The sequence below is a fragment of the Pseudorasbora parva genome, chromosome 4, assembly GCF_024679245.1.
Source record: "Pseudorasbora parva isolate DD20220531a chromosome 4, ASM2467924v1, whole genome shotgun sequence".
NCBI classification, from domain to species: Eukaryota; Metazoa; Chordata; class Actinopteri; order Cypriniformes; family Gobionidae; genus Pseudorasbora; species Pseudorasbora parva.
This window is the reverse complement of record NC_090175.1, coordinates 10,742,105-10,767,057: the sequence shown is the minus strand read 5'-3', so window position 1 is coordinate 10,767,057 and position 24,953 is coordinate 10,742,105. Positions and strand designations below refer to the sequence as shown.

Below are 24,953 nucleotides of genomic sequence, written 5' to 3'. Positions count from 1 at the left end.
CTTGTTTATGAAACAGTCAGGCACCGAAATGCAGCGAACAGATATAAACATTCGCGCAACTCAGTTGCTGATCCGGAAAAGCAAATTACATCCACTGTTGCCTTAACGCGGGGTTTTGGGGGAATCTGTGCAGGACTGTCTTGGTCTGGCAACCAAAAACGCACTTTTTTGGTGACATTGTTAGTTGTGCACATCACCTGTGCAGCGCAGCCTACAAGCCAGCGCTTTGATGGGCGTAGCCTGTTACTTTCGCTCTCTCCCTCTCTCTCTCTCACGCGCTTCCGGTAGAATTGTCCGTAAGGCCCATACAAGGAAATTCCGCCCCCATTAACGTCAAAGGGGACGCATGATCTCAAAAAACTTGCCGAAACTTATGACTAACCGGAAGTAGTATTTTTGACAAAGAAATACTCCCATCAAACGTCCACCTTAACTTTTGAAACTTTGTCTATGTTTAGTATGGGATTCCAAGTCTTTAACAGTGTAAAAAGATCAGTATGCATGAAACAGCATTTCACCCCCCCCTTTAAAGGTATAGTTTGCCCAAAAATTAACACCATACTCATGTCATTGCAAACCCGTAAGACTTTTGTTCATCTTCGAAACACAAATGAAGATCTTAGTTATGAAATCTGAGAGCTGAGAGTGATACTTTAGGTTTGGGGGAAACAATTCAGAGCCCAGAGCCTTCCCCTGAACAGCACACCAAATACGTATTATCTTTACTCTATTTCATTTGATGTAAGTGTGAACTCGTGAATAAACATTCAACTCACACACCAGTTGTGGTGAATGGAAGCTCAAGCATGTGTACTTGACGTGCGAGATCCAGTGAGGTTTATTATCGTGTTTGAGCTTCAGTGAGAACCAATGAGGTTCATTCTCAAGTTAATTTGAGCTTCAGCAGGAACCATTGAGCAACACATTTGAGCTTTAGCGAGAACCATTGAGGTTCATTCTCAAGTTAATTTGAGCTTCAGCAGGAACCATTGAGCAACACATTTGAGCTTTAGCGAGAACCATTGAGGTTCATTCTCATCTTACACAACACATTTGAGCTTTAGCGAGAACCATTGAGGTTCATTCTCATCTTACACAACACATTTGATCTTTAGCGAGAACCATTGAGGTTCATTCTCATCTTACACAACACATTTGAGCTTTAGCGAGAACCATTGAGGTTCATTCTCAAGTTCATTTGAGCTTCAGCAGGAACCATTGAGCAACACATTTGAGCTTTAGCGAGAACCATTGAGGTTCATTCTCATCTTACACAACACATTTGAGCTTTAGCGAGAACCATTGAGGTTCATTCTCATCTTACACAACACATTTGATCTTTAGCGAGAACCATTGAGGTTCATTCTCATCTTACACAACACATTTGAGCTTTAGCGAGAACCATTGAGGTTCATTCTCAAGTTCATTTGAGCTTCAGCAGGAACCATTGAGCAACACATTTGAGCTTTAGCGAGAACCATTGAGGTTCATTCTCAAGTTCATTTGAGCTTCAGCAGGAACCATTGAGCAACACATTTGAGCTTTAGCGAGAACCATTGAGGTTCATTCTCATCTTACACAACACATTTGAGCTTTAGCGAGAACCATTGAGGTTCATTCTCATCTTACACAACACATTTGATCTTTAGCGAGAACCATTGAGGTTCATTCTCATCTTACACAACACATTTGAGCTTTAGCGAGAACCATTGAGGTTCATTCTCAAGTTCATTTGAGCTTCAGCAGGAACCATTGAGCAACACATTTGAGCTTTAGCGAGAACCATTGAGGTTCATTCTCAAGTTCATTTGAGCTTCAGCAGGAACCATTGAGCAACACATTTGAGCTTTAGCGAGAACCATTGAGGTTCATTCTCATCTTACACAACACATTTGAGCTTCAGCGAGAACCATTGAGGTTCATTCTCATCTTACACAACACATTTGAGCTTTAGCGAGAACCATTGAGGTTCATTCTCATCTTACACAACACATTTGAGCTTTAGCGAGAACCATTGAGGTTCATTCTTGTGTTACGCAGCACATTTGAGCTTCAGCGAGAACCAATGAGGTTCACTCTCAAGTTACATGTTTGAGCTTTAGCAAGAACTATTGAGGTTCATTCTTGTTTTACAAAACACGTTTGAGCTTCAGCAAGAACCAGTGAGGATTTATCAATGTTTAAATGTGAATAAAAGCCTAAATCAAATCTGTTCATCATATAAAGTGATTAAGACTCTTCAGAAAAAATTGGAGTAAACCACTTAATTCATAATTAATTATATGATCTCTTTATGAGCTTTTCTGAAGCTCCAAAGTGAGTGGTGCGTATAGCTGTTAGAAATCTCTCAGAATTCATCAAAAAGGTTTTCATTTGTGTTCTGAAGATGAGCGAAAGCCTTACGGGTTTGGAACGACATGAGGGTAAGTATATGACAGAACTTAAATTTTTGGGTGAACTATCTCTTTAATTAAAGTGAAATTATATTAGGCTACTTGTTTTGTGGTGGTCAATAACAAAGCTAATCTTTACAGTAAAACTTTATTTTGCTTCTATATGCTTATTTCAAGACCCAAACCAATATTTTATCTTCCACCGTCTTTAAAACATTGTTAATGTGTGGAATTTGAGTTTGTTAAGACATTTTTGTAAACTCATTAATGACTGAATAACGTCATCAGGCTGTAACTTCCATATGTACTAGCTATTTTACTACAATAAAAATATGGTAACTGGGTACTGACATGATTTATTATTATTTTAGTTCCTTTTTAGTAATAACACCTTTCGCAGCTGGTTTTACATGGTTTCTAGCCAGTAGTAGACTACTTTGGAAAAGGATCAAGCAGGACCATATTATAAATAATTGTAATTTTTAAATAATATCGATACATTTTATAAAGAAAGCTCCTTTAATTTGTTTACTTGAATTGCAGTAAACACATATCAATGTACATTTTATGTAAATTCGCTGCTGAAGTAAAATGCAATGCCCAATACGGAGAGCTGTGGCATCACAGACCTCACAGATAAAGCATGAGTTCCAGATAAAAACTATCCCCCTTTTGCATGTCCCTCTATTCATTTGAGCGGCAACATGTGGCATGAGCAGCAGCATCTCCAGACGTCTGTCATATGAGACATGACTGCGCCGCGCGTCACCGCTATTTTGGACACTTTGGATGGAGTGCAGGATGATGCGCACGAGAACGCGCCACATCTATACTTGACTCCATAGAGGAATAAATATATGCCTAAGACCTCAGACAAACTGTTCAAGAAGGATATCGCAATAAGTTTATCATGGCCGTTCCTCAGAACGGCTCAAACGTAACGCGTAATTTTACGAATCAGTTCGTGCAGCCGCCGTGGCGGGTCGCGGTCTGGTCGGTCGCGTACAGCTCCGTGCTCGCAGTCGCCGTGTTCGGAAACCTCATCGTTATATGGATCATTTTGGCCCATAAACGGATGCGCACCGTTACTAACTATTTCTTGCTCAACCTGGCGTTCTCCGACGCCGCGATGGCCGCCTTCAACACGCTCGTTAACTTCATTTACGCCACGCACGGAGAGTGGTACTTTGGAGAGGTGTACTGCAAGTTCCACAACTTCTTTCCCGTGACCGCCGTGTTTGCCAGCATTTACTCCATGACAGCGATTGCAGTCGACAGGTAAGGCTGTTTATGATCAATGACATTTATTCTGGTCATTCACACAAATTTAAGATGAGGTCATTTATTCAGGGTTCCCACTTCCTAAGTGGGATTTTCAGAAGTCACGGAAATTAGAATCTTTATGAAATGTCTTTTAGTTCGTTTGCCGTGATGGCATAAAGAAACATTTTTGGTTCCATAAAGAACGTTTTAGTTAACAATTCTTACAATCTTTTTCTTTTCTTTTTTTAAACAACATTTTAATAATCTAAAGAACTTGTTTTCCACTATAAAGAACCTTTTTGTGGAATGGAAAGGTTCTATAAATGTTAACGGTTCTTTTTCCAGACTGCTCTTTCTGTTTATTCAGGTTTCTTCTATCCTTTTGTTAAAATATTAAAATGTGTACAAAAAATAACCTGAGAACTGTTGAATACTACTGGTCCAAAAACTCTTCTTAAATTTATAACATGGAATTATTATAGAAATAGTCAGTATATTGTTATTTTTATAATAATTAAATTGTGGTGACATTTTTACTGTAAGGTTCATTATTTAACATGAAGTAAGAATGAACTGCACTTATAAAGTATTTATTAATCTTTGTTCATATTAATTTCAACATTTGCTAATCCTTTATTAAAATCTTGTTGTTAATGCACTTGGAACTAACATGAACAAACCATGAACATCTGTATTAACTAACATTAACAAAGATTAACAAATACAGCAACAAATGTATTCCTCACTGTAAACAAAAATGTTTTAACTTAAAAAAGTAAGTAACCTGGTTGCCTTAAAATGTTGAGTTCATTGAAATTAAAAATTTGAGTTGATACAATGAAGGAAATTGGTTTAATAAATAGAAACTCAAAATATATTATTGTATCTGAAACACATTATTATTATTTTTTGGTGACAAATCATAAAAATAACAATTTGCACAATTTGGCATGTTTCACTGCATTATTACAAATAAAACACAATTATGCAATATGCTTACTAAATCGTTTAACACTATTTGAATAAAGGGCTGTAAATTCTCAAAAATGCTCATTGTATTAACTCAAATTTTTAATTTCAATTAACTAAAAATTTAAGGCAACCAGGTAACTTACTTTTTAAATATTTTTTTTTTTACAGTGTGGTTAGTTCATGTTGGGTAATACATTAACTAACGTTAACTAATGAAACCTTGTAAAGTGTTACCCAAAATGGTATTTAGTTACAAGTGTTTACAATGATTGGATATTGAATCTTTAGACAATCCAACCAATCTGGTCCTTGCATTTTATCTGCTTCAGCCTGCTTTTTAAAGGAGTTTGTATCAAGTAATCATTAAAGACTAGAAAAGTCAAGGGAAAGATGTGTGAGAATCCTGTGGAAATTGGTTGAACAGCTCAAAGAGAGGAGCAGGCTTTTAAAGACCACCTGTGCAGGCTTCTTCCTCTTCCCCCTGTTCATTTACAGAATTATGCAGAGCTGATAATGTGCATAACCTTGTGCAAGCAACATTCATTGCATCCTGTTAGTCATGAACGCATATAACGAGATGAGATCTTTGATACTGATCGGCATGATCCAGAGCATAGGGGGCTTTTCCTTCATTAAAAGATTACACGCTCAGTCTGTGGCTGTGTAGGAGCCAGAGAACATCAGTTCATCTTAACACTATGTAATCTTTCAGCATGCGCGAGTGTTCGTGTCCATATGCCAACTCGCCTGATCGTTCCTATTATCGAAAGGCTATCCTTTAGACAGGATCATGTGCCATTCAGATAGTTAGCATTTCATGATGAATTACCCATAAACGTCATGAATCATGATACACATAAACATAAGATAATATTAATAGTCAGGGTTGGGAAAGCTACCAACTGACGTTTTTTATTTATGTATGTTTCATTATATATTATATTAGATAATGATATATATACTGTATATATATAATTGAAAATGTGCTCATAGTGGAAGTGTTTATTTCATTAGAATGAATTATAATGAAGTCAAACAGCACGAAGCAGGGTTATTATGATATATTTTCTTGTCTATTTTAAGTTTAAAGTCTTGAAAAGTCATGAAACAGAAGTTGCAATAGTCTTTTAGCCGAGTGCACGGCTTCTCGAACAAGAACAAATATAGGGCGGGGCTTGGTTTTGTCCAGTGGGAATTTAATGGATGGTTGTGGTCTGCTATTGGTCGATCTCATGTGAGTGACAGGTTGCCCCGTCCTCACACCATTAAATGCTTCGTGCGAGAAGAGAAGAGCTGCAAGAGGAAGGTAGTTATTTTGAGGCACATGATGTGCACAGATAGATCACTGAAAATAAATACTGTAATATTACATAAAAAAATAAGAATTTGTATGAATAAAAATTGTTATTAATTTTTATTGAAAATAAATGCTTTTTTGATCTGATATGTGATGGGAAAAGGGAGTAAAGCGAGATTGGTGAAGGGCAGATTCGAACACGGTTTGATTTCCGTGAAACGTTACTGCCACGCGCCTCACCCCTACATTATTGCTACTGTTGACAATCCGGCATCTTCTGTGATTTTGTCTGGCCCAACCAGACGTCAATGGGTGGAGTTATTGTTTAAACAGCCTTTGTCAATGACAACACTGTGAATAAACACTCAGAAAAGAAAACAAATGGTTTTCTTTGTGCAGGTACATGGCCATAATTCACCCTCTGAAGCCTCGTCTGTCAGCTACTGCTACTAAAGTGGTGATTCTCTGTGTTTGGGCCCTGGCTGTGATTTTGGCTTTCCCGTTGTGTTTCTACTCTACCACGAGAACTATGCCTCGCAGAACCGTCTGCTACGTTGCCTGGCCGAGATCTGCTGAGGACTCGTTCATGTAAGAGATTTTCCAAATCAGTCACTAATGAAGTCAATTTCACTCCGGATTCTGCCTTAGAATCCAGATGCACGTTTCTACAGCAAGATGTTAATTCTGCAATGTCTGATTGGCTTTTCTTCGGCTTGATTGTAATTTCTGTACAGCCTGCACTTCTCAGGCTGTGCTTCACTCCTCAAATATTGGTAAAGCTCTTTCTGGCTTTACATTTCCTGCTATATTTACACTAAGTGCCATCTGCCAGTGAGGCGAGAAAACACAAACGCATTACCTATTTACCAGTGGCCAAATGTTGTGTAAGTGTAAACAGTCATTCTGACTCACAATCTATGTATTGTCTAAATATCCAACCTCGAGCATTGGTTACTTGGTTTTATCATTTGGTGAGCTACACAAAAGCTACTCGTTTTTCCAACAGCTCTCTGTCCTCTCACCTGTGCAGGTATCATATCATAGTAACGGTGCTGGTGTACATGCTGCCCCTAGTGGTGATGGGTATCACCTACACTATAGTCGGGGTGACGCTTTGGGGAGGAGAGATTCCTGGAGATTCATCGGACAATTATGTTGGACAACTGCGTGCTAAAAGGAAGGTAAGAGGATGCCAAATTTGTCCCAAAGTTTTGATCAAAAGGTCAAAGCTAGTTTATAATTTACTCATTCCCTCTTGAATTTCCAAACCTGTATTACTTTCTGTCTTCTGCAGAACATAAAAAGAAACATATTTGAAAGAATGAGTGTTAATAGACGGAATATCTGCTAACACTTTATTTTGATCCTCCCCAATAGACTATAAGTACAACTATACAGGTGCTGGTCATATAATTAGAAAGTCATAAAAAATGTATTTCACTAATTCCATTCAGAAAGTGAAACTTATAGATTATATTCATTCATTACACACAGACAGATATATTTAACATGTCAATTTTAACTGACAATTAAGGAAAATCCCAAATTCAGTATCTCAGAAAATTTGAATATTGTGAAAGGTTCAGTATTGAAGACACTTAGTGCCATACTCTAATCAGCTAATGAACTCAAACACCTGCAAAGGCCTTTAATGGTCTCTCAGTCAAGCCCTGCGTCCCAATTCGCATACTATCCATCCTAAATAGTATTCGAAAATAGCATTAGTATGTCCCAAATCGTAGTATGTTGAAAAGAGTATTCCAAAGATTCCCGGATGGTTTACTATTTCCGGTCCGAATTCGAAGTATGGATCGATGGGCACTCCAACGACTGATATTACCCACAACCCATTGCGAGTTGGACGAGGATTCGATTAGAACTACAAATGCTGACAAAAAGCGTTAAAAAACTACAAACATGACGGATGTGCGAGTCAGACGGTTAAGTAGAGAAGTTTAGACAAAGGGGTTTGAGTGAAAATATATTTATTCAGTGTTGTCCACATTATATTTCACCTGCAGCAGCATTGTGAACTTTTTTAATGACACGTTTGGCGATTAACTTTTAAATGCATCATTATATTTAAACTGCATCACATGAGGAGAGTCTGCGATAAAGACCCACACATGGCAGATCAACGAGCGGCTACATTTCTCTCCGATACGGCAGGAGATTAAACTGAATGTGGAGGATTTGAACTGTGACGAATCTGACGATGATTGACAGGGCAGATAAACGGTGACGGGATGCACGTAACTAAGCGACAGAGTCCGTTAAAGATGGCGAAGTAGTACGTCCCGAAGCTTGCATACTTTTCTGCTACACACTCAAAAGTATATACCTTTTCTTCACAAAAAGAGTACATACTTTTAGAACGTAGTATAAGTAGGCGAATTGGGAGGCAGCATAGTTCTGTAGGCTACACTATCATGGGGAAGACTGCTGACTTGACAGTTGTCCAAAAGACGACCATTAACACCTTGCACAAGGAGGGCAAGACACAAAAGGTCATTTCAAAAGAGGCTGGCTGTTCACAGAGCTCTGTGTCCAAGCACATTAATAGAGAAGCGAAGGAAAGGAAAAGATGTGGTAGAAAAAAGTGTACACGCAATAGGGATAACCACACCCTGGAGAGGATTGTGAAACAAAACCCATTCAAAAATATGGGGGAGATTCACAAAGAGTGGACTGCAGCTGGAGTCAGTGCTTCAAGAACCACTGCGCACAGACTTATGAAAGACATGGGTTTCAGCTGTCGCATTCCTTCTGTCAAGCCACTCTTGAACAACAGACAGCTAAGCTAAAGACAGGCTAAAGACAAATGGACTACTGAGTGGTTCAAAGTCATGTTCTCTGATGAAAGTAAATATTGCATTTCCTTTGGAAATCAGGGTCCCAGAGTCTGGGGGAAAAGAGGAGAGGAGCACAATCCACATTGCTTGAGGTCTAGTGTAAAGTTTCCACAGCCAGTGATGGTTTGGGGTGCCATGGTCAACGCAGCCATATACCAGGAAGTTTTGGAGCAACTCATGCTTCCTGCTGACCAACTTTATGGAGATGCAGATTTCATTTTTCAAGAGGACTTGGCACCTACACACAGTGCAGGATACTTCACCGCTTTTTCATATTAAACTATGTTATTCCCTTAACTAAAACGAGTTGATACATACCTCTCTCATCTCAGTGTGTGCACTAAATCTCTCTGACGCGCGGTGATGATCTGATAGCATTTAGCTTAACCCACTAAGCCCAGTTCATTCACTATTGACAGAAATGAGAGAGGGAGGGGGAGATGTGAGGGAGGATGTTTCAGCCGGGACTTTTTACTGCGCCGAGTCGAAGTACTCTCAGAAGTGCTATTCCGCCATACATTATAGTTCTACTTTTTAATCTGCTTAGAAAAGCGCCACGTTTTATTTTATGTCAGCATACTTGATCGATTAACTATTCGTGTAACTGTATTTAAATGGGGAAAACGTGGAGGTGTTTGGTCGCTTCTAACTTGATCTCTGTTTGGTACCATAGTGAATGAACTGGGCTTAGTGGGCTAAGCTAAATGCTATCTGATCCTCACCGCACGTCAGAGAGATTAGGAGCACACACTCAGACGAGAGAGGTGTGTATCGTATCCCTTTAAGGACCAAGGTATCCCTGTTCTTAATTGGCCAGCAAACTCACCTGACCTTAACCCCATAGAAAATCTATGTGAAGAGGAAGATGCGATATGCCAGACCCAACAATGCAGAAGAGCTGAAGGCCACTATCAGAGCAACCTGGGCTCTCCTAACACCTGAGCAGTGCCACAGACTGATCGACTCCTTGCCACGCCGCATTGCTGCAGTAATTCAGCAATGTTCCATGTTCAATGTTCTGTACATGTTCATACTTTTCAGTTGGCCAAGATTTCTAAAAATCCTTTCTATGTATTGGCCTTAAGTAATATTCAAATTTTCTAAGATACTGATTTTGGGATTTTTCCTTAGTTGTCAGTTATTATCATCAAAATGAAAATAAATAAACATTTGAAATATATCATATAAATACAAGTTTCGCTTTTTGAATGGAATGAGTGAAATAAATCAACTTTTTGATGATATTCTAATTATATGATCAGCACCTGTATGTCATTTTATTCTACTAACCCTAACCTAACAGTGTACATATACTCTAATGAGAGTTAGGCCCTGTTTACACCTGGTATTAAGATGTATTTTGGTGCATCACAAGTGGACGACACCAAATACAGGTGTAAACGGGGTCTAAAACGTTTTGAGCTTGTCCACTTTCGACCACTTCCAGAGGTTGTCGAAAACACATTTCGTAGTGTAAACACTCATGTGGTTGAATGTGTTCGAACGACCACAAAAGACCGCCTTCTCTCTAACGCGTAAACATTATTTTACGCGGAAGCTCGCTGGCCAGACGGGATTTAAACTTAGTCGTCTGAAGACCCAAGTTTGGTTTGAAGATGAAAATGTACCAAGCGCAATGTTCTCTCACCCTTCTTGATTTCTAACACACACTCATAGCATTCGGCTAGTCTCGCCGCTGTCAGAGCAGAAATGAAAGCTGCCGCTCTCCATATGTTTTCCGTCGTCTTCTTTCATGTTCGTGTGTAAATGCACAGTTTTTCGGCCACCGTATCAGTATCGGCCGATTTATGTTCATTGTTATCAGCCCTATAAGTAAAATTTGGTTGATATATTCAAGCAGATAAATGTATTATTTCCTTCAGCTGAGACACTTTAGATGCGACTGTTCGCCATGATGATGGTTTGTATTTGCTTATCTCTTCAAAGATGAAAATACAGTTAAGTGCAACGTGCAGTGCAAGTCTATTATAAAGGCTATAAAATTACAATACCAACATTATTATAATGTTATGTGCCTGGGACATGGCCTTTAATGGTAAGACTTTTGTTTTTGAAATCAGGCTCTCAAAAATGATAAAAATTTGGATTTAGATTTATCGGCCAATATCAATCAGCTTTTAAATATAAAGAATAAATCAGTTATCTGAGTTAAAATGTTAATATCTGCAGACTGTGTGAGTTAATTTTCTTCCACTAGAGCGAAAGATTTGAAAAAGCTCCTACATTTACCAGGTGTAAACGGGAATGTGTTTCCATCATTTACTTGTGATACGAGCGACCAAAACACATCTTAATACCAGGTGTAAACAGTTGCCTTAGTTGCCATGTGTCGAAAATGTTTTTTTGAAAATAAATTGTAACCAAAATAACTCTTTCAAAGTGTAAGTATTCATGAAATCGGTGAGAAAGTTATGCTACAATGCATGTAAAAATGGATGTTCTCTCTCATATAATCTCTCTGTCCTCATTAGACAGTAAGAATGAGGTGACTAAAGGGCAGTTTTTAAAAAATGAACCCATGCATTTGTAAATCATAGAAATTAATCTATGTATTTATTTTACCTGTTCTGAGGGTATCTCACTGTATTGTTATATCCATTTGAGATTTTTCCGCAGATTAAGGTCATGTCTGGTTTATCTAGCCGGTCAGCTCTGAGCTTTTTGAGCTGCAGCGTTCAGACACACGCTTGCACACTCTCAGGGATAAACCTGGGACAATTCATCTCGTATTGTGCAAAAATGACTGTGATCTTTCTATGTAATCCACTCCTTTTGGTTTTGATTCAGAGATTACGGAAACGTTTCCGATATAGCCATAGGATTATTCTGGATTAAAGCACTTGTTAACTTACCTTTACTCAACCTCGCTTCCCAAAGTCCATTCATTCTTGTGCTGATTGGCGAAAGTCATCTATAGGATGGCTTGAGGGTAAGTAAATTAGGGGATAATTTAAAAAATATATACACTGTAAAGAAAAAGAAAATTGTGTATCCAATTGAAAATGTTCTAGTGACTGATCACATCTAAAATTTTCATTTGGCCGAATTGAAATTCTGTGAATTGATGCAGTTTATTTCACAGAAATCCAATTTGGCCAACTGAAAAATTTAGATGTGATTAGTCACTTGAACATTTTCAATTTGAAGACCTGATTTTTTTTTACAATGTATAATAAAAACACATACCAAAGCTGTATTGTATAGTACTATATAAATGTAATTTATTCCTGTGATCATTACTCCAGTCTTCAGTGTCACGTGATTCTTCAGAAATCATTCTAATATGATGGTTTGATGGTCAAGAAACATTTATGATTATTATCAATTTTGAAAACAATTAGTATTTTATGGAAACCATGATAAAAGAAAATTCTGCCACGTTTAGTTAATTTCATGCCCAAAAAAGTGCATCCATCCATTATAAAAGTACTCCACACGGTTAATAAAAGCCTTCTCAAGTGAAGCCATGTGTTTTGCTAGAAAAATATCCATAATAGCTATATAAACTGTAATCACTATCTTCCGGTAACGTCCATCCAAGTGTTCCTAACACTGACGATTTCCGGTGGACTCTTCCAGAACTCGACTCAAGTACGGCCGTTACCAGAAGGCAGTGATTATAGTTTATAAAGTTATAAATATGGATATTTTTCTCACAAAAATGCATAGCTTCGTGTCAGAAGGCCTTTATTAAGCCACCGGAGTCATATGTAGTACTTTTATGATGGATGGATGCACTTTTTTGGACTTCAAAATATCAGTTGCTATTCACTGCCATTACAAAGCTTGGAAGAGCCAGAATATTTTTTAAATATAACTCGGATTGTGTTCGTCTGAAAGAAAAAAAGTCATACACACCTAGGATGACTTGAGGGGGAGTAAATCATTGGTCAATTTTCATTTTTGGGTGAACTATCCGTTTAAGTTCCTCTGTTTCTCGTGGTCGTGTTCTGCGGTCCGTTCTTCATACCTCACTTAATACATCTGAGATGATTTGACAGATCCCAGATCTTCTAATCCTGATAACTGAGCTCTGGATAATTTGGTTCTTCAAACGAATTTGCGGATTGGATTAAAATATCTGGATTAAGTTATCTGAGATCACTGCTCGTGCCTGTGTTCACTGAAGAGGGCAGACGCATCGACACTCAAACCGCGATCAGCAATGCAGCGATTGGCTGGCGCCAAGACTACATAATGACATATAATTAAAAAAGCCACCTGCAAAAAAAAAGAAAAAAAAAGATTTTCTGGACCTTTATATAAGTAAACGTCCAAACCAACATAAAAGTTAGATAAATTAAATCTGCACTGTTTTGATGACCCTGATTTACAATTATTTATATTCACACTTTTATAATATTTGTACACACTTTACATTTTTTATTTCAACGTTGTAATTCAATTTTTAATTTAATTTAAAGCAGATTTGTTACGTGACAGTATTAATTAAAGTTTCTTAACAGTCAAGATCAAATGATCTGCATCTCTTGCGCAGCATCCAGCCATCCCATAATATCCGTCATCACTCAAATGAATGCAGGACCACTGACCTATACATAGATCAGTGTGTACGGCGCAGATTAACTGTGTGTAAACCTCCAAAACTATAAAGTAATTATTCCCTCACAAATACATCTCTCAATCAAGTGACAGATTTTAAGCATCACCTCAAGATGCGATCTAATCCTGTTTACATGAAATAAGGTCTCGAGCAGGTTTAAGCTAACGGAGCTGTTGCTATGACAGCAAGTCCAGGATGAGCGTCAAAGAACCAAACAATCCGAGATCAAGCCAAATCGTCAACAATCAAATCCAGCTAACTGAGTTAGCGACGTCAACCCGTTCTCATCAATATGCGTACAAATGACACGACTTTACACTTTCCATATGCGTGTAATACATACGCCAAAATCCAATTTTGCGTGCATATGATACGCCAATCCTTCCCATTAACTTCAGTGGACAGACACAAATACTACGCATCATCTTTAAAGGGATCCCCTGGTGTTGAGAATTGTATGGCTTAATATAACATAAATGATGTCTCTTACTGAATTATGTAGTAGAAAACCCATGAAAGATCTACGTTATTTAAAAAATCGATTTTATATTTGGACCATGGGCGGCGCCATTTTGTTTGCGTTCTAGGTTGATGACGTAGATTGGTTGAACTCCTCAATCAGCTGGCATTACCCGTAGCTATTTTTACCACAACGCAACTCGAAAATTGTTTCAGAGTTAAACAAAACCAATGAATTGCTTTATTTCAGAGTATAGGGGTCGATTTCAGATTCAGCCCCTGTCGTGGAGACTGAGCAACCCAACATCTCGATTGAGACAGCGCAGTCTCTCAGGTGTGTGTGCCCGCCGATCTGTTTGTGACTTGTGTAGGTGAGTTTGTGTGCACATGTATGTTTGAGTGTGTTTTAAGTACAATTACAAAGCAATTCATTGGTTTTGTTTAACTCTGAAACAATTTTCGAGTTGCGTTGTGGTAAAAATAGCTACGGGTAACGCCAGCTGATTGAGGAGTTCAACCACTCTACGTCATCAACCTAGAACGCAAACAAAATGGCGCCGCCCATGGTCCAAATATAAAATCGATTTTTTTAAATAACGTAGATCTTTCATGGGTTTTCTACTACATATTTCAGTAAGAGACGTTGTTTATGTTATATTAAGCCATACAAGTCTCAACACCATGGGATCGCTTTAAAAGCAATGACGTCACCAGCGAGGCTCAGTTCGCCCAGTTCACCTGATGCGCGAACATCTTCAAACAGGTAAGGGCAACAGTCTTTTTTGTAATGAGGTCATAGTTTTAACAGTATTATTTTAATTATTTCAGTGTTTCTACATCACGTTACAGGTATGAAGAACGGCCCCTGGTCTTGTTTGTCTGTTTCATTTGTGTTTGTTGTTATTGCATGTTGTTGTTGCGTTTATATTTGAGTCTACTTCTCCTACCTTCTTCATCCCTGGGATAAAACGTGACAGATTCTTTGATGAATGAGTTTTTATCATAGCTGATTTTGATAAACCAAGCAAAACTGCAGAAAGTGGGGACAAATAGGGGGAAAGATTTGAGTCACCTGAAGGTGGGTAGGTGGTGACAGAATTTTCTATAAAAAGAAAATAATCGACAAATGTGCACTTATGATAATGCATCGTTTTTTTTTTTTACAGAAGTTAGATCTAATCCAGGGTACTCTGTAGTTTTAGCTTTGGTGAATCTCATGACTTATGTTGTAATAATAGGGTGAGGAAATAGAGTCGAGAATTAGCTGTAGCCTCCTGACAGGTCATGTTCACCTGCTCTGCTGAAAGACATTGTGCTTTCACGCTGATTGAAAACCATTTATATGTTTTCCTTGAAACCTTAATAAGCTTTAGCTAGTCAAACTGGCATAAAAAGGGCAGGTTCTCTGACACTTCTGCTGTCATATCTGCTGCTAGAGTTACATTATACCTAACCTTTCTCTGCTTTGTGTAACTGTCAGTCAGCAATTATTCGCAAGGCTCCACTGGGTCGCATTACTCATTAAACTACAGTGGGGTCTCTTCAGGGTACAAGACTCTTGTCGCCTTTTTACAGGCAAGGTGCAAATGAAAGTGTTCAGTGATTGATGATGGATGGGGTTTCTTTGTCTTTTCCAACAGGTCCGTGTCAAATTATGCGCAAATTAATGAGTGGATTTTCAAAGGGTGTTACATACTAAAGCGAGCACAGGACCCTGGGTCTTGGAGAATGAAGGATGGCTGTTGTTTTCCAAAGCGATGAATAAATGGCTGGAAAATTTTAACATTAACAATGGAGGTGCCAGTTTCGTTGGCAGTGTAAAGTGTTTTGTTTTAATAAACAAATGGGAAAGGTATGAATTGCAGCAGAGGGCAAGTGTTCGATGCAGTCCAAACCTTCAGCCAATAGCATTAGATCTTTATGCAAGATTCAACTGTTTTTTAAGGCATTTATATGTCATTTAAAGTGGTCATGAACTGGCTTTTTAAAAAATGTATAATGTTGTCTGAGGTCAACTAATGACGTTTGTGTGGTTTTTACATTCAAAAACATCATAATGAATGAGTATTATACTGTAGGCTAATTTCTACCTTGGTTTTGAGGGGTGTGTCGACGGCAACAAGATTTGGAAGTGAATGCCCACGGTTAGGATTTGATAATATTTGCATATTTAATGAGTTTCAGCTGTCTCGGTACATCTGGGAATTGTGTTGAAAGTGTGTGGAGAAACGCTCACAGGGCTCGCAAAATGTCTATCAAACAAACACAATGATTTATCTCTCATCCACCCGTGATTGATTGGAATGTTGTTTTTTTATTACTTGGCTTGATTGGTGAATATAAGCGTGGACCGTACACACGCTCATGCGCCCTTTAAATATCAAGTCAAGAGAGTGAACAACGCACAACGATAGCCGGTCGGCAGGCCGGGCTTACGTTTTGGTAGCCCGTCTGGAAAGCACGTCCCTGAGTCCTGCTCCATTCATGTCCGAGTCTGATCACACACTGACAACACCTCAAAAAAGGATTCTCCAGCCTGTGACAGCGTGCTACGGTATGTTCAGCAGTTAGACTCGTACACATAATACGATCTGTAACAATGCAATAAAAAAATATGTTTTGTGTTGCACCATTCCTGTCAGATCCAATATAGAAGGCACAGCATTGTGTTTTAATCTCAATATGTCTGCAAATCCAGTGTCGACCTGAGACTTGTTTACAAACAGTGAAATTAAGCGAACAAACATGCAATGTATTACACACATGAGTTGGAACCAGCATGTTTATTGCTTGTTTGCAAGGCCTGGTGTCTATAAAAGCTTTTCTTTGACTAACAAGGAAGTTTTCAGCTCTGAAACTTACGTAATATTCTTATATCACCATGGCCTTTTATATATAAGAGGCTCAAGGCAAATTTGATTTCTCAATTCATCACCCCTTTAAGTTGAAATGACATAAACATCCAACTTGAGTGTACTTCATTTAAGGCAATTATTTTTTATATATAGTGTAGTCCACCTGAAAACGGAGTTTGTTTATCAGGTCAGTGAATTAACTCTAATCACTAAATTTGTAAAAGCCAAATTTGTCTTATCTTTTAAAGATATTAGCATTAGAAAATGAATTAGATATGCTAAATTCAGCATTCTACACTGTAAAGTTTGGAGTCCATAAGTAAATTAATACTTTTAATCTAATTTATTAAAAGTGACATTAAATATATTTATAATATTATAAAAGACTGTCAATTCAAATTATTATTTTAAACTATTTATATCAGAGATTTTATTTCCACAAAAATAAAAGTGTTTTCAACATTGATAATAATCACAAATGTTTCTTGAGCATCAAATCATCATATCAGAATGATTCGTGACACTGAAGACTGGAGTAATAATGCTGAAAAATCAGATCACAGGGATAAATTACATTTTAACATATATTCACATAGTACGCAGTTATTTTCAATTGTAATAATATTTCACAATATTACAGTTTTACTGTATTTTGATCAAATAAATGCAGGATTGGTGAGCAGAAGAGACCCAAAAAAAACATTTAAATAACCCCAACGTTTGAATGGAAGTGTAAATCCAGACAACACTGCTGAGCAAATACATTTTCAATATCATAAACGCTGCTTTAAAACAACAAAAACTGAGACTGGTCACTTCACATATTGGTCCTATCCGTGTCTAAATAGAGTGTGCTGCATATAATGTGCTGTAACAAGGGCCAGATGCTGCTTGTCACGGCTGTGTGAGATGTGAGACTGTTCAGTATAACAAGAACAAATGGACACCATAACAATATGCTCCGTTCTGACATTGCCCTTTGATGGCATTTACATATGAAATATGCAATTATAAGCTACTTTTCTGCACACTGCAATTTCCCCCTGCTCTCGTGATTAAAAACGACCACGGCTCTAAATTAGACTTGACTCACACGCCTGATGACCGGTGTACAAGCTTTCTGTGTGGTGCCAAATCACTATCAGTCACATTTCTTGTAGTCATTCATTATGTTTTCAGGTTGGAGTTTTTGTTCACTGAACAACGGCAGCAGATGGCTTTGAGTCGGCAGATGGAGTTCTTGTACGAGCTGAGCCGTGACTTTCCCTGATGCTGTTTTGTTCCAGGACACGAGAAGCCGAAAAACTCATGTTTTGCGCGCATATGCTTCGTGTTGTGACTTTAGATGATGGTTTCCCCCCTCTCTTCTCTCTCTCTCTCTCTCTCTCTCTCTCTCTCTCTCTCTCTCTCTCTCTCTCTCTCTCTGTCTCTCTCTCTCCTCAGGTGGTTAAGATGATGATCGTGGTAGTGGTGACCTTTGCCCTTTGCTGGTTGCCCTATCACATCTATTTCATCGTGACGGGCCTGAACAAGCGGCTGAATAAGTGGAAGTCCATCCAGCAGGTCTATCTGTCTGTGTTGTGGCTGGCCATGAGCTCCACCATGTACAACCCGATTATTTACTGCTGTCTGAACGGCAGGTAATCAAACACTCTTGTAGGCTACAAATATAAAGTGAGGGTACAAAATTTACTTTTTGTCACATCTGCCAATGCAGAAAATTGAGAAAAATGTCTGGCCATGAAAGGTTTCTCACCTGCCAAATAAATGTATTTTGCATTGTTTTTTTATTTGGAATATATATATATATATATATATATATATATATATATATATATATATATATATATATATATATATATATATATATATATATATATATATATATATATATATATATATATATAATTTATTTATTTATTTATTTATTTATTTATTTATTTATTTATTTGTTATTAAACTAATACACTGCCCAGCCAAAATAAAAGTTGCTGTTTGGATTTAAATAGGCAAATAGCCATTATTGGGTCATTATTGCAGTTGTTTTAACCCTCATTGATGGAGTGTGTAGCTTTTCATTTCTTAAAGGGGTGGTTCCGTGGGTTTTTTCTAGGCTTGGTTGTGTTTATTGGGCACAGCATGACATGTCTTGATACTTCTTCTTTTTTGATGCCGTATTGTTCTTATATTTGACCTTTATTCCACACCGCTGTCTCCACTGTGCTTTGAACGGCTCCTCTGCTTCCTGCTTCTATGAAGCCCATCCCTCTGAAAAACGCAATGGTCTTAGATTGGTTAGATGGCCAAATGTAGTTTCCTGTATTTTTATTGGCTGAAGTGCTAAGCACAGGTTGTCCAGAAACGCCGCGCCCCTCACCATTAAGGGCCGAAGTCACGTCTGCGGAGACTAACGAGGGTTTATGATGTCACCGACCCAGGAAGAAGCTTGCTGTAGTCCAAACCGGCCGTTTTTGTAGGCAATAAACTGCCGTAACTTTAAAAGACAATATCTCCGTTTGCATTGAACTTTCAGCGCTGTAACTTTGCAGACACTGTTTATGCTCAAGCAGCAACATTACACACTAACTAAAGTTAAACAAGTAAAATCGCATGCAAACACCCCTTTAAACAACCATGTAGGAAGAAGACACATCATGACCATATACAATAAATGTTATTTCCATCACGAGGTGCATCAGTTTGTGGTCCAGATCTTGTATTGTCAGTGTAAGAGTCCAGCTCTCTGTAAAGTCTCCTCCAGCACATCCCAAAGACTCTCAGTGAGTTTAAGCTCTGGACTCAGAGGAGACAATTCATGTGTGAAGATGATTCTTCATGCTCCCTCACAACCATTCCTTCACAGTTTGAGCTGATGAATCTTGACAATTGAGCGACACAACTATTATTTTCATATTTTTCATAATTCATATTCTTGTGTAATCGACGCATCATTCTCAATAAACCCGTCTCTTGGATGATACCCAGAAATTAGGAATATTCCGATCTAAAATGATTTATGACTTGCAGGGTTGCCAGAATAATAATCATACACTGTGTGTTAATAGGCCAGAGGAGAACTGGCACCCCGACTGAGTCTGGTTTCTCCAAAGGTTTATTTTTCTCCATCATGCCCTGGTGAAGTTTTGGTTCCTCACCACTGTCACCCTTGGCTTGGCTTGCTCAGTTGGGGACACTAAAATTATGAAGTTATTCAACTAAATATACAAATAAAATTAATTAATTAGGTCTTATTTAATTCTATAATCTATAATACTGATCTGCCAACATTGTCGCTATATGATAAATTAAAATAAGCTGATAACATCACTGTTTCTCCAGAACAACTGTACAGCTGAATCTAATTTTGTTTTTAATAAATTCAGCAATATTTATTGTAAAATATCTTATTCAGGATGGTACTAAATGAAAATAACATGCATGTTATATGATCTCTTATTTAGTTAAAATTATTCTCATTTTCATCGATTCTGCAAGGGCTTCACATGCTTTTTCTTTCAACTAAATTTCAACTATATTATAATAATTTCAATAAGAATCTTTTTTTTTTTCTTTTTCAAACCTTCAGGTTTAGGGCCGGCTTTAAAAGGGCCTTCAGGTGGTGTCCCTTCATCCATGTATCAAGCTACGATGAGCTAGAGCTCCGTCCCACTCGTCTCCATCCACGAAACCAGAGCAGCATGTGCACCCTGTCGCGGATCGACACCAGCGTCCACGGGGACGACCCCCGCCGCAGCAACCGAAAGAGCACCAAGTCCCAGTGTCAGGTAGAGGTCAAAGACGAAAACACAGCTGCCACTAAACTTCAGAGAGAGCCGGTGTTTGCAAGCGAGCAGCTCAGCTGAAGGGCCTGACGTGCATCTGATCCTGCTCCAGCGTGAAGAAGGAACACTGCCTCCAAGTGGAGGATTTTGAACGTTTTCAGTGTAATCTAGTTTACTACTCAGTGAATGCTGCCTAGTCGCCTATATACAGGTCCTTCTCAAAAAATTAGCATATTGTGATAAAGTTCATTATTTTCCATAATGTAATGATAAAAATTAAACTTTCATATATTTTAGATTCATTGCACACCAACTGAAATATTTCAGGTCTTTTATTGTTTTAATACTGATGATTTTGGCATACAGCTCATGAAAACCCAAAATTCCTATCACAAAAAATTTGCATATTTCATCCGACCAATAAAAGAAAAGTGTTTTTAATATTTAAAAAAAAGTCAACCTTCAAATAATTATGTTCAGTTATGCACTCAATACTTGGTCGGGAATCCTTTTGCAGAAATGACTGCTTCAATGCGGCGTGGCGTGGAGGCGATCAGCCTGTGGCACTGCTGAGGTGTTCTGGAGGCCCAGGATGCTTCGATAGCGGCCTTAAGCTCATCCAGAGTGTTGGGTCTTGCGTCTCTCAACTTTCTCTTCACAATATCCCATAGATTCTCTCTGGGGTTCAGGTCAGGAGAGTTGGCAGGCCAGTTGAGAACAGTAATACCATGGTCAGTAAACCATTTACCAGTGGTTTTGGCACTGTGAGCAGGTGCCAGGTCGTACTGAAAAACCAAATCTTCATCTCCATAAAGCTTTTCAGTAGATGGAAGCATGAAGTGCTCCAAAATCTCCTGATAGCGAGTTGCATTGACCCTGCCTTTTGATAAAACACAGTGGACCAACACCAGCAGCTGACATGGCACCCCAGACCATCACTGACTGTGGGTACTTGACACTGGACTTCTGGCATTTTGGCATTTCCTTCTCCCCAGTCTTCCTCCAGACTCTGGCACCTTGATTTCCGAATGACATGCAAAATTTGCTTTCATCCGAAAAAAGTACTTTGGACCACTGAGCAACAGTCCAGTGCTGCTTCTCTGTAGCCCGAAAGTGTCTTGACCTGGGGAATGCGGCACCTGTAGCCCATTTCCTGCACACGCCTGTGCACGGCGGCTCTGGATGTTTCTCCTCCAGACTCAGTCCACTGCTCCCGCAGGTCCCCCAAGGTCTGGAATCGGTCCTTCTCCACAATCTTCCTCAGGGTCCGCTCACCTCTTCTCGTTGTGCAGCGTTTTTTGCCACACTTTTTCCTTCCCACAGACTTTCCACTGAGGTGCCTTGATACAGCACTCTGGGAACAGGCTATTCGTTCAGAAATGTCTTTCTGTGTCTTCCCCTCTCGCTTGAGGGTGTCAATGATGGCCTTCTGGACAGCAGTCAGGTCGGCAGTCTTACCCATGATTGCGGTTTTGAGTAATGAACCAGGCTGGAAGTTTTTAAAAGCCTCAGGAATCTTTTGCAGGTGTTTAGAGTTAATTAGTTGATTCAGATGATTAGGTTAATCGCTCGTTTAGAGAACCTTTTCATGATATGCTAATTTTTTGAGATTGAGATTTTGGGTTTTCATGAGCTGTGTGCCAAAATCATCAGTATTAAAACAATAAAAGACCTGAAATATTTCAGTTGGAGTGCAATGAATCTAAAATATATGAAAGTTAAATTTTTATCATTACATTATGGAAAATAATGAACTTTATCACAATATGGCATTTTTTTGAGAAGGACCTGTATATATATATATATATATATATATATATATATATATATATATATATATATATATATATATATATATATATATATATATATATATATATATATATATATATGTATACTGCATACTGCCTTCTTTTTCTTTTTCTTTTTTTTATAGAACATGACATAGTACACATTTATGCAATGATAAGTGTTTAAGCATGATAAACATATAAAAGTAGCCTGCTACACTACAGGTTCATGACCTCATGACGTTAAATAATCATCCTGGAAATTAAGGTGTTATTTGCTAAATTTGATAATGCTTAAATTATGCTAAAATACAAGACACTTCGGCATTGAGCTCAGTAGAAATGAACAGTCAGATCAAGCATACCTAGCTCAATGTGCTTTTTTTTTACTACACATTTTGATCTTAATATAACATGTACACACACACACACACACACACACACACACACACACAAACACACACAAACACACACACACACACACACACACACACACACACACACACACACACACACACACACACACACACACACACACACACACACTACCGGTCAAAACTTTTAGATTGGTAAGATTTTTTAATGTTTTTTAAAGAAGTCTCTTTTGCTCACCAAGGCTGCATTTATCTTATTAGACATACACAAAAAAAGCTGTATATTGTGAATATTAAAATATAAAATAACTGTTTTCTATTTTAATATATTTTATAATGTAATTTAATCCTGTGATCAAAGCTGTATTTTCAGCATCATTCCTCCAGTCTTCAGTGTCACATGATCCTTCAGAAATCATTCTGATATGAGGATTTGATCCTCAAAAAAACATTTATGATTATTATCAATGTTGAAAACAGTTTTGTAAAAATGTTTTTTTTTTTTTAAGATTCTTTGATTAATAGAAAATTTAAAAGAACCGTATTTGAACCGTGTATGAAATAGAAAACTTTAACATTGTGCTACCATTTAAATGTTTTGGATCAGTACGAATACATTAAATTCTTTTGATTTTTTTTTTTTTTTTTTTTTTTTTTGAGGACTTAAAGAAATGAATTCATTTATTTAGCTTTTGAACTTTCTGTTCATTAAATAATCCTGAAAAAACTGTTTTCAACATTGATAATCATAATCATAAATGTTTCTTGAGCATCAAATCATCATATCAGAATGATTTCTGAAGGATCATGTGACACTGAAGAGTGAAGTTATGATCCTAAAAATACAGCTTTGCATCAATATAATAAATTACATAAATAGGCAATAGTTATTTTATATTTTAATAATATTTTACAATATAGCCTACAGCTTATTTGTATTTCTAATAACATAAATGTATAGCTTTGGTGAGCATAAGAGACTTCTTTAAAAACATTTAAAAATCTTACCTTTCTAAAACTTATAGTACATTTTGAACATAGCCAGAACTTTTCCCTCTGTCTTGAAGTGTATCATATGTCTGATCTGTGTGTGTAACTGAATGTAGAACTTAATAACACATCTGAGCCAACAAACTTTGGGTCAATGTGCATGATAAATAAATCAGATGAAGCACAGTTCTTAGACAATAGGTTAAATTAATTTAAATACTCTGTATAACATGTGCCGTATTTGTCTGAAATATAGACGCTCTGGTCTGAGTGACAGAAATAATGAACTAGGCTATACTTGTGAATTTCATAAAACCACTCTAACAGCGGTGCACAAAACTCTGCCCATGTTTTGTGAATAAGGTCCGATGAATGTAAAAGACTACAATAACTTGACTATACAGTTTATGTCTTGTTCACATTGGATTTATAATATGTGTTCTATATTTATGATGTAGGCCTAGTGTGTTTACACCACTGATGATGTGCTAATGATTTGTATTGTAATATGCAAAGTTAACTTTTTTATTGTTGTTACTCCTGCTTTGTTGTAATGATTTGTTCTAAGCTAAATATAGCGTTTAGCCAATGTTGTTTGATGTCGATTGTGAACAACAAAAATATGTATTAATGTGAACAACGGAAATGACGACAACAGTCTGTGGTAGAAAGAATCATGTACTTTGAGAAACATTTTACTTGTTCAAAACAATGAAATACCATGACGACTGATTTAACGCTTCGGCCAACAAACTGACAAAATGGTAAGATCATTGTTAAGTAGAAATCATAGACTGGAAAGAAATAAATATGTTTGCAGTGTGAACAATTAGGCTACTGGTGTGTTATCTGTAGATCTTTTATTTTGGCTCATGTTTTGCTGGTCTGGACGCATTTGGTCAAGTTAATTAAGAATATTTGAAATCATAAAAGGCATTAATTAAATATTGAACTATTTTGAAGGGGAAAAAATACTACATAAACGAACGATAGCACCTGCAATGCACAATCTTCTTTCTTTCTTTCTTTCTTTCTTTCTTTCTTTCTTTCTTTCTTTCTTTCTTTCTTTCTTTCTTTCTTTCTTTCTTTCTTTCTTTCTTTCTTTTACCCTCGAACATGCAAAGCGCGTGCTGTTTTTGTTATGTGTAGCAGGTCAGTGCAACCACTAGATAGCGCCATTGCTTGTATTTTTAGTTGGGGAAGAACTCTGTGCTGCTGAAAGGCAATGGAAGGTTAAAAAACATTTCAGGACACATTGTTCCCATCGAAGCTTAATCTAACGTCAAGAAATTGTATATGTTGATTTTTGAATTAAACGTGAATTTCCTTCTGTAAACTGAA

General features: G+C 37.6%; 1 protein-coding gene across 3 annotated transcripts; it reads left to right on the top strand.

Annotated features, from left to right (window-relative positions):
- The first annotated feature begins 3,110 nt into the window (after positions 1–3,110).
- tacr3l (tachykinin receptor 3-like) lies at positions 3,111–20,699 on the top strand. 3 transcript variants are annotated; one of them, XM_067440873.1, is made up of 5 exons: positions 3,111–3,671; positions 6,325–6,513; positions 6,956–7,106; positions 18,120–18,316; positions 20,263–20,699. In XM_067440873.1, the coding sequence occupies exons 1-5, from the start codon at positions 3,304–3,306 to the stop codon at positions 20,537–20,539; spliced, it is 1,182 nt and encodes a 393-aa protein (XP_067296974.1). In that variant the 5' UTR covers positions 3,111–3,303; the 3' UTR covers positions 20,540–20,699. The 3 variants fall into 3 exon arrangements, with proteins under 3 accessions (XP_067296974.1, XP_067296975.1, XP_067296976.1); XM_067440874.1 differs by lacking the exon at positions 6,325–6,513; XM_067440875.1 differs by lacking the exons at positions 18,120–18,316; positions 20,263–20,699 and adding an exon at positions 8,817–9,080.
- Positions 20,700–24,953: the final 4,254 nt, after the last annotated feature.

What these genes read in the sequence shown, in the direction of transcription:
- tacr3l (XM_067440873.1), top strand. Translation starts at nt 3,304, where the DNA reads ATGGCCGTTCCTCAGAACGGCTCAAACGTAACGCGTAATTTTACGAAT. An exon ending in ACAGCGATTGCAGTCGACAG is followed by an intron (nt 3,672 to 6,324) that starts GTAAGGCTGTTT and finishes TTCTTTGTGCAG; the next exon opens with GTACATGGCCATAATTCACC. An exon ending in TCTGCTGAGGACTCGTTCAT is followed by an intron (nt 6,514 to 6,955) that starts GTAAGAGATTTT and finishes TCACCTGTGCAG; the next exon opens with GTATCATATCATAGTAACGG.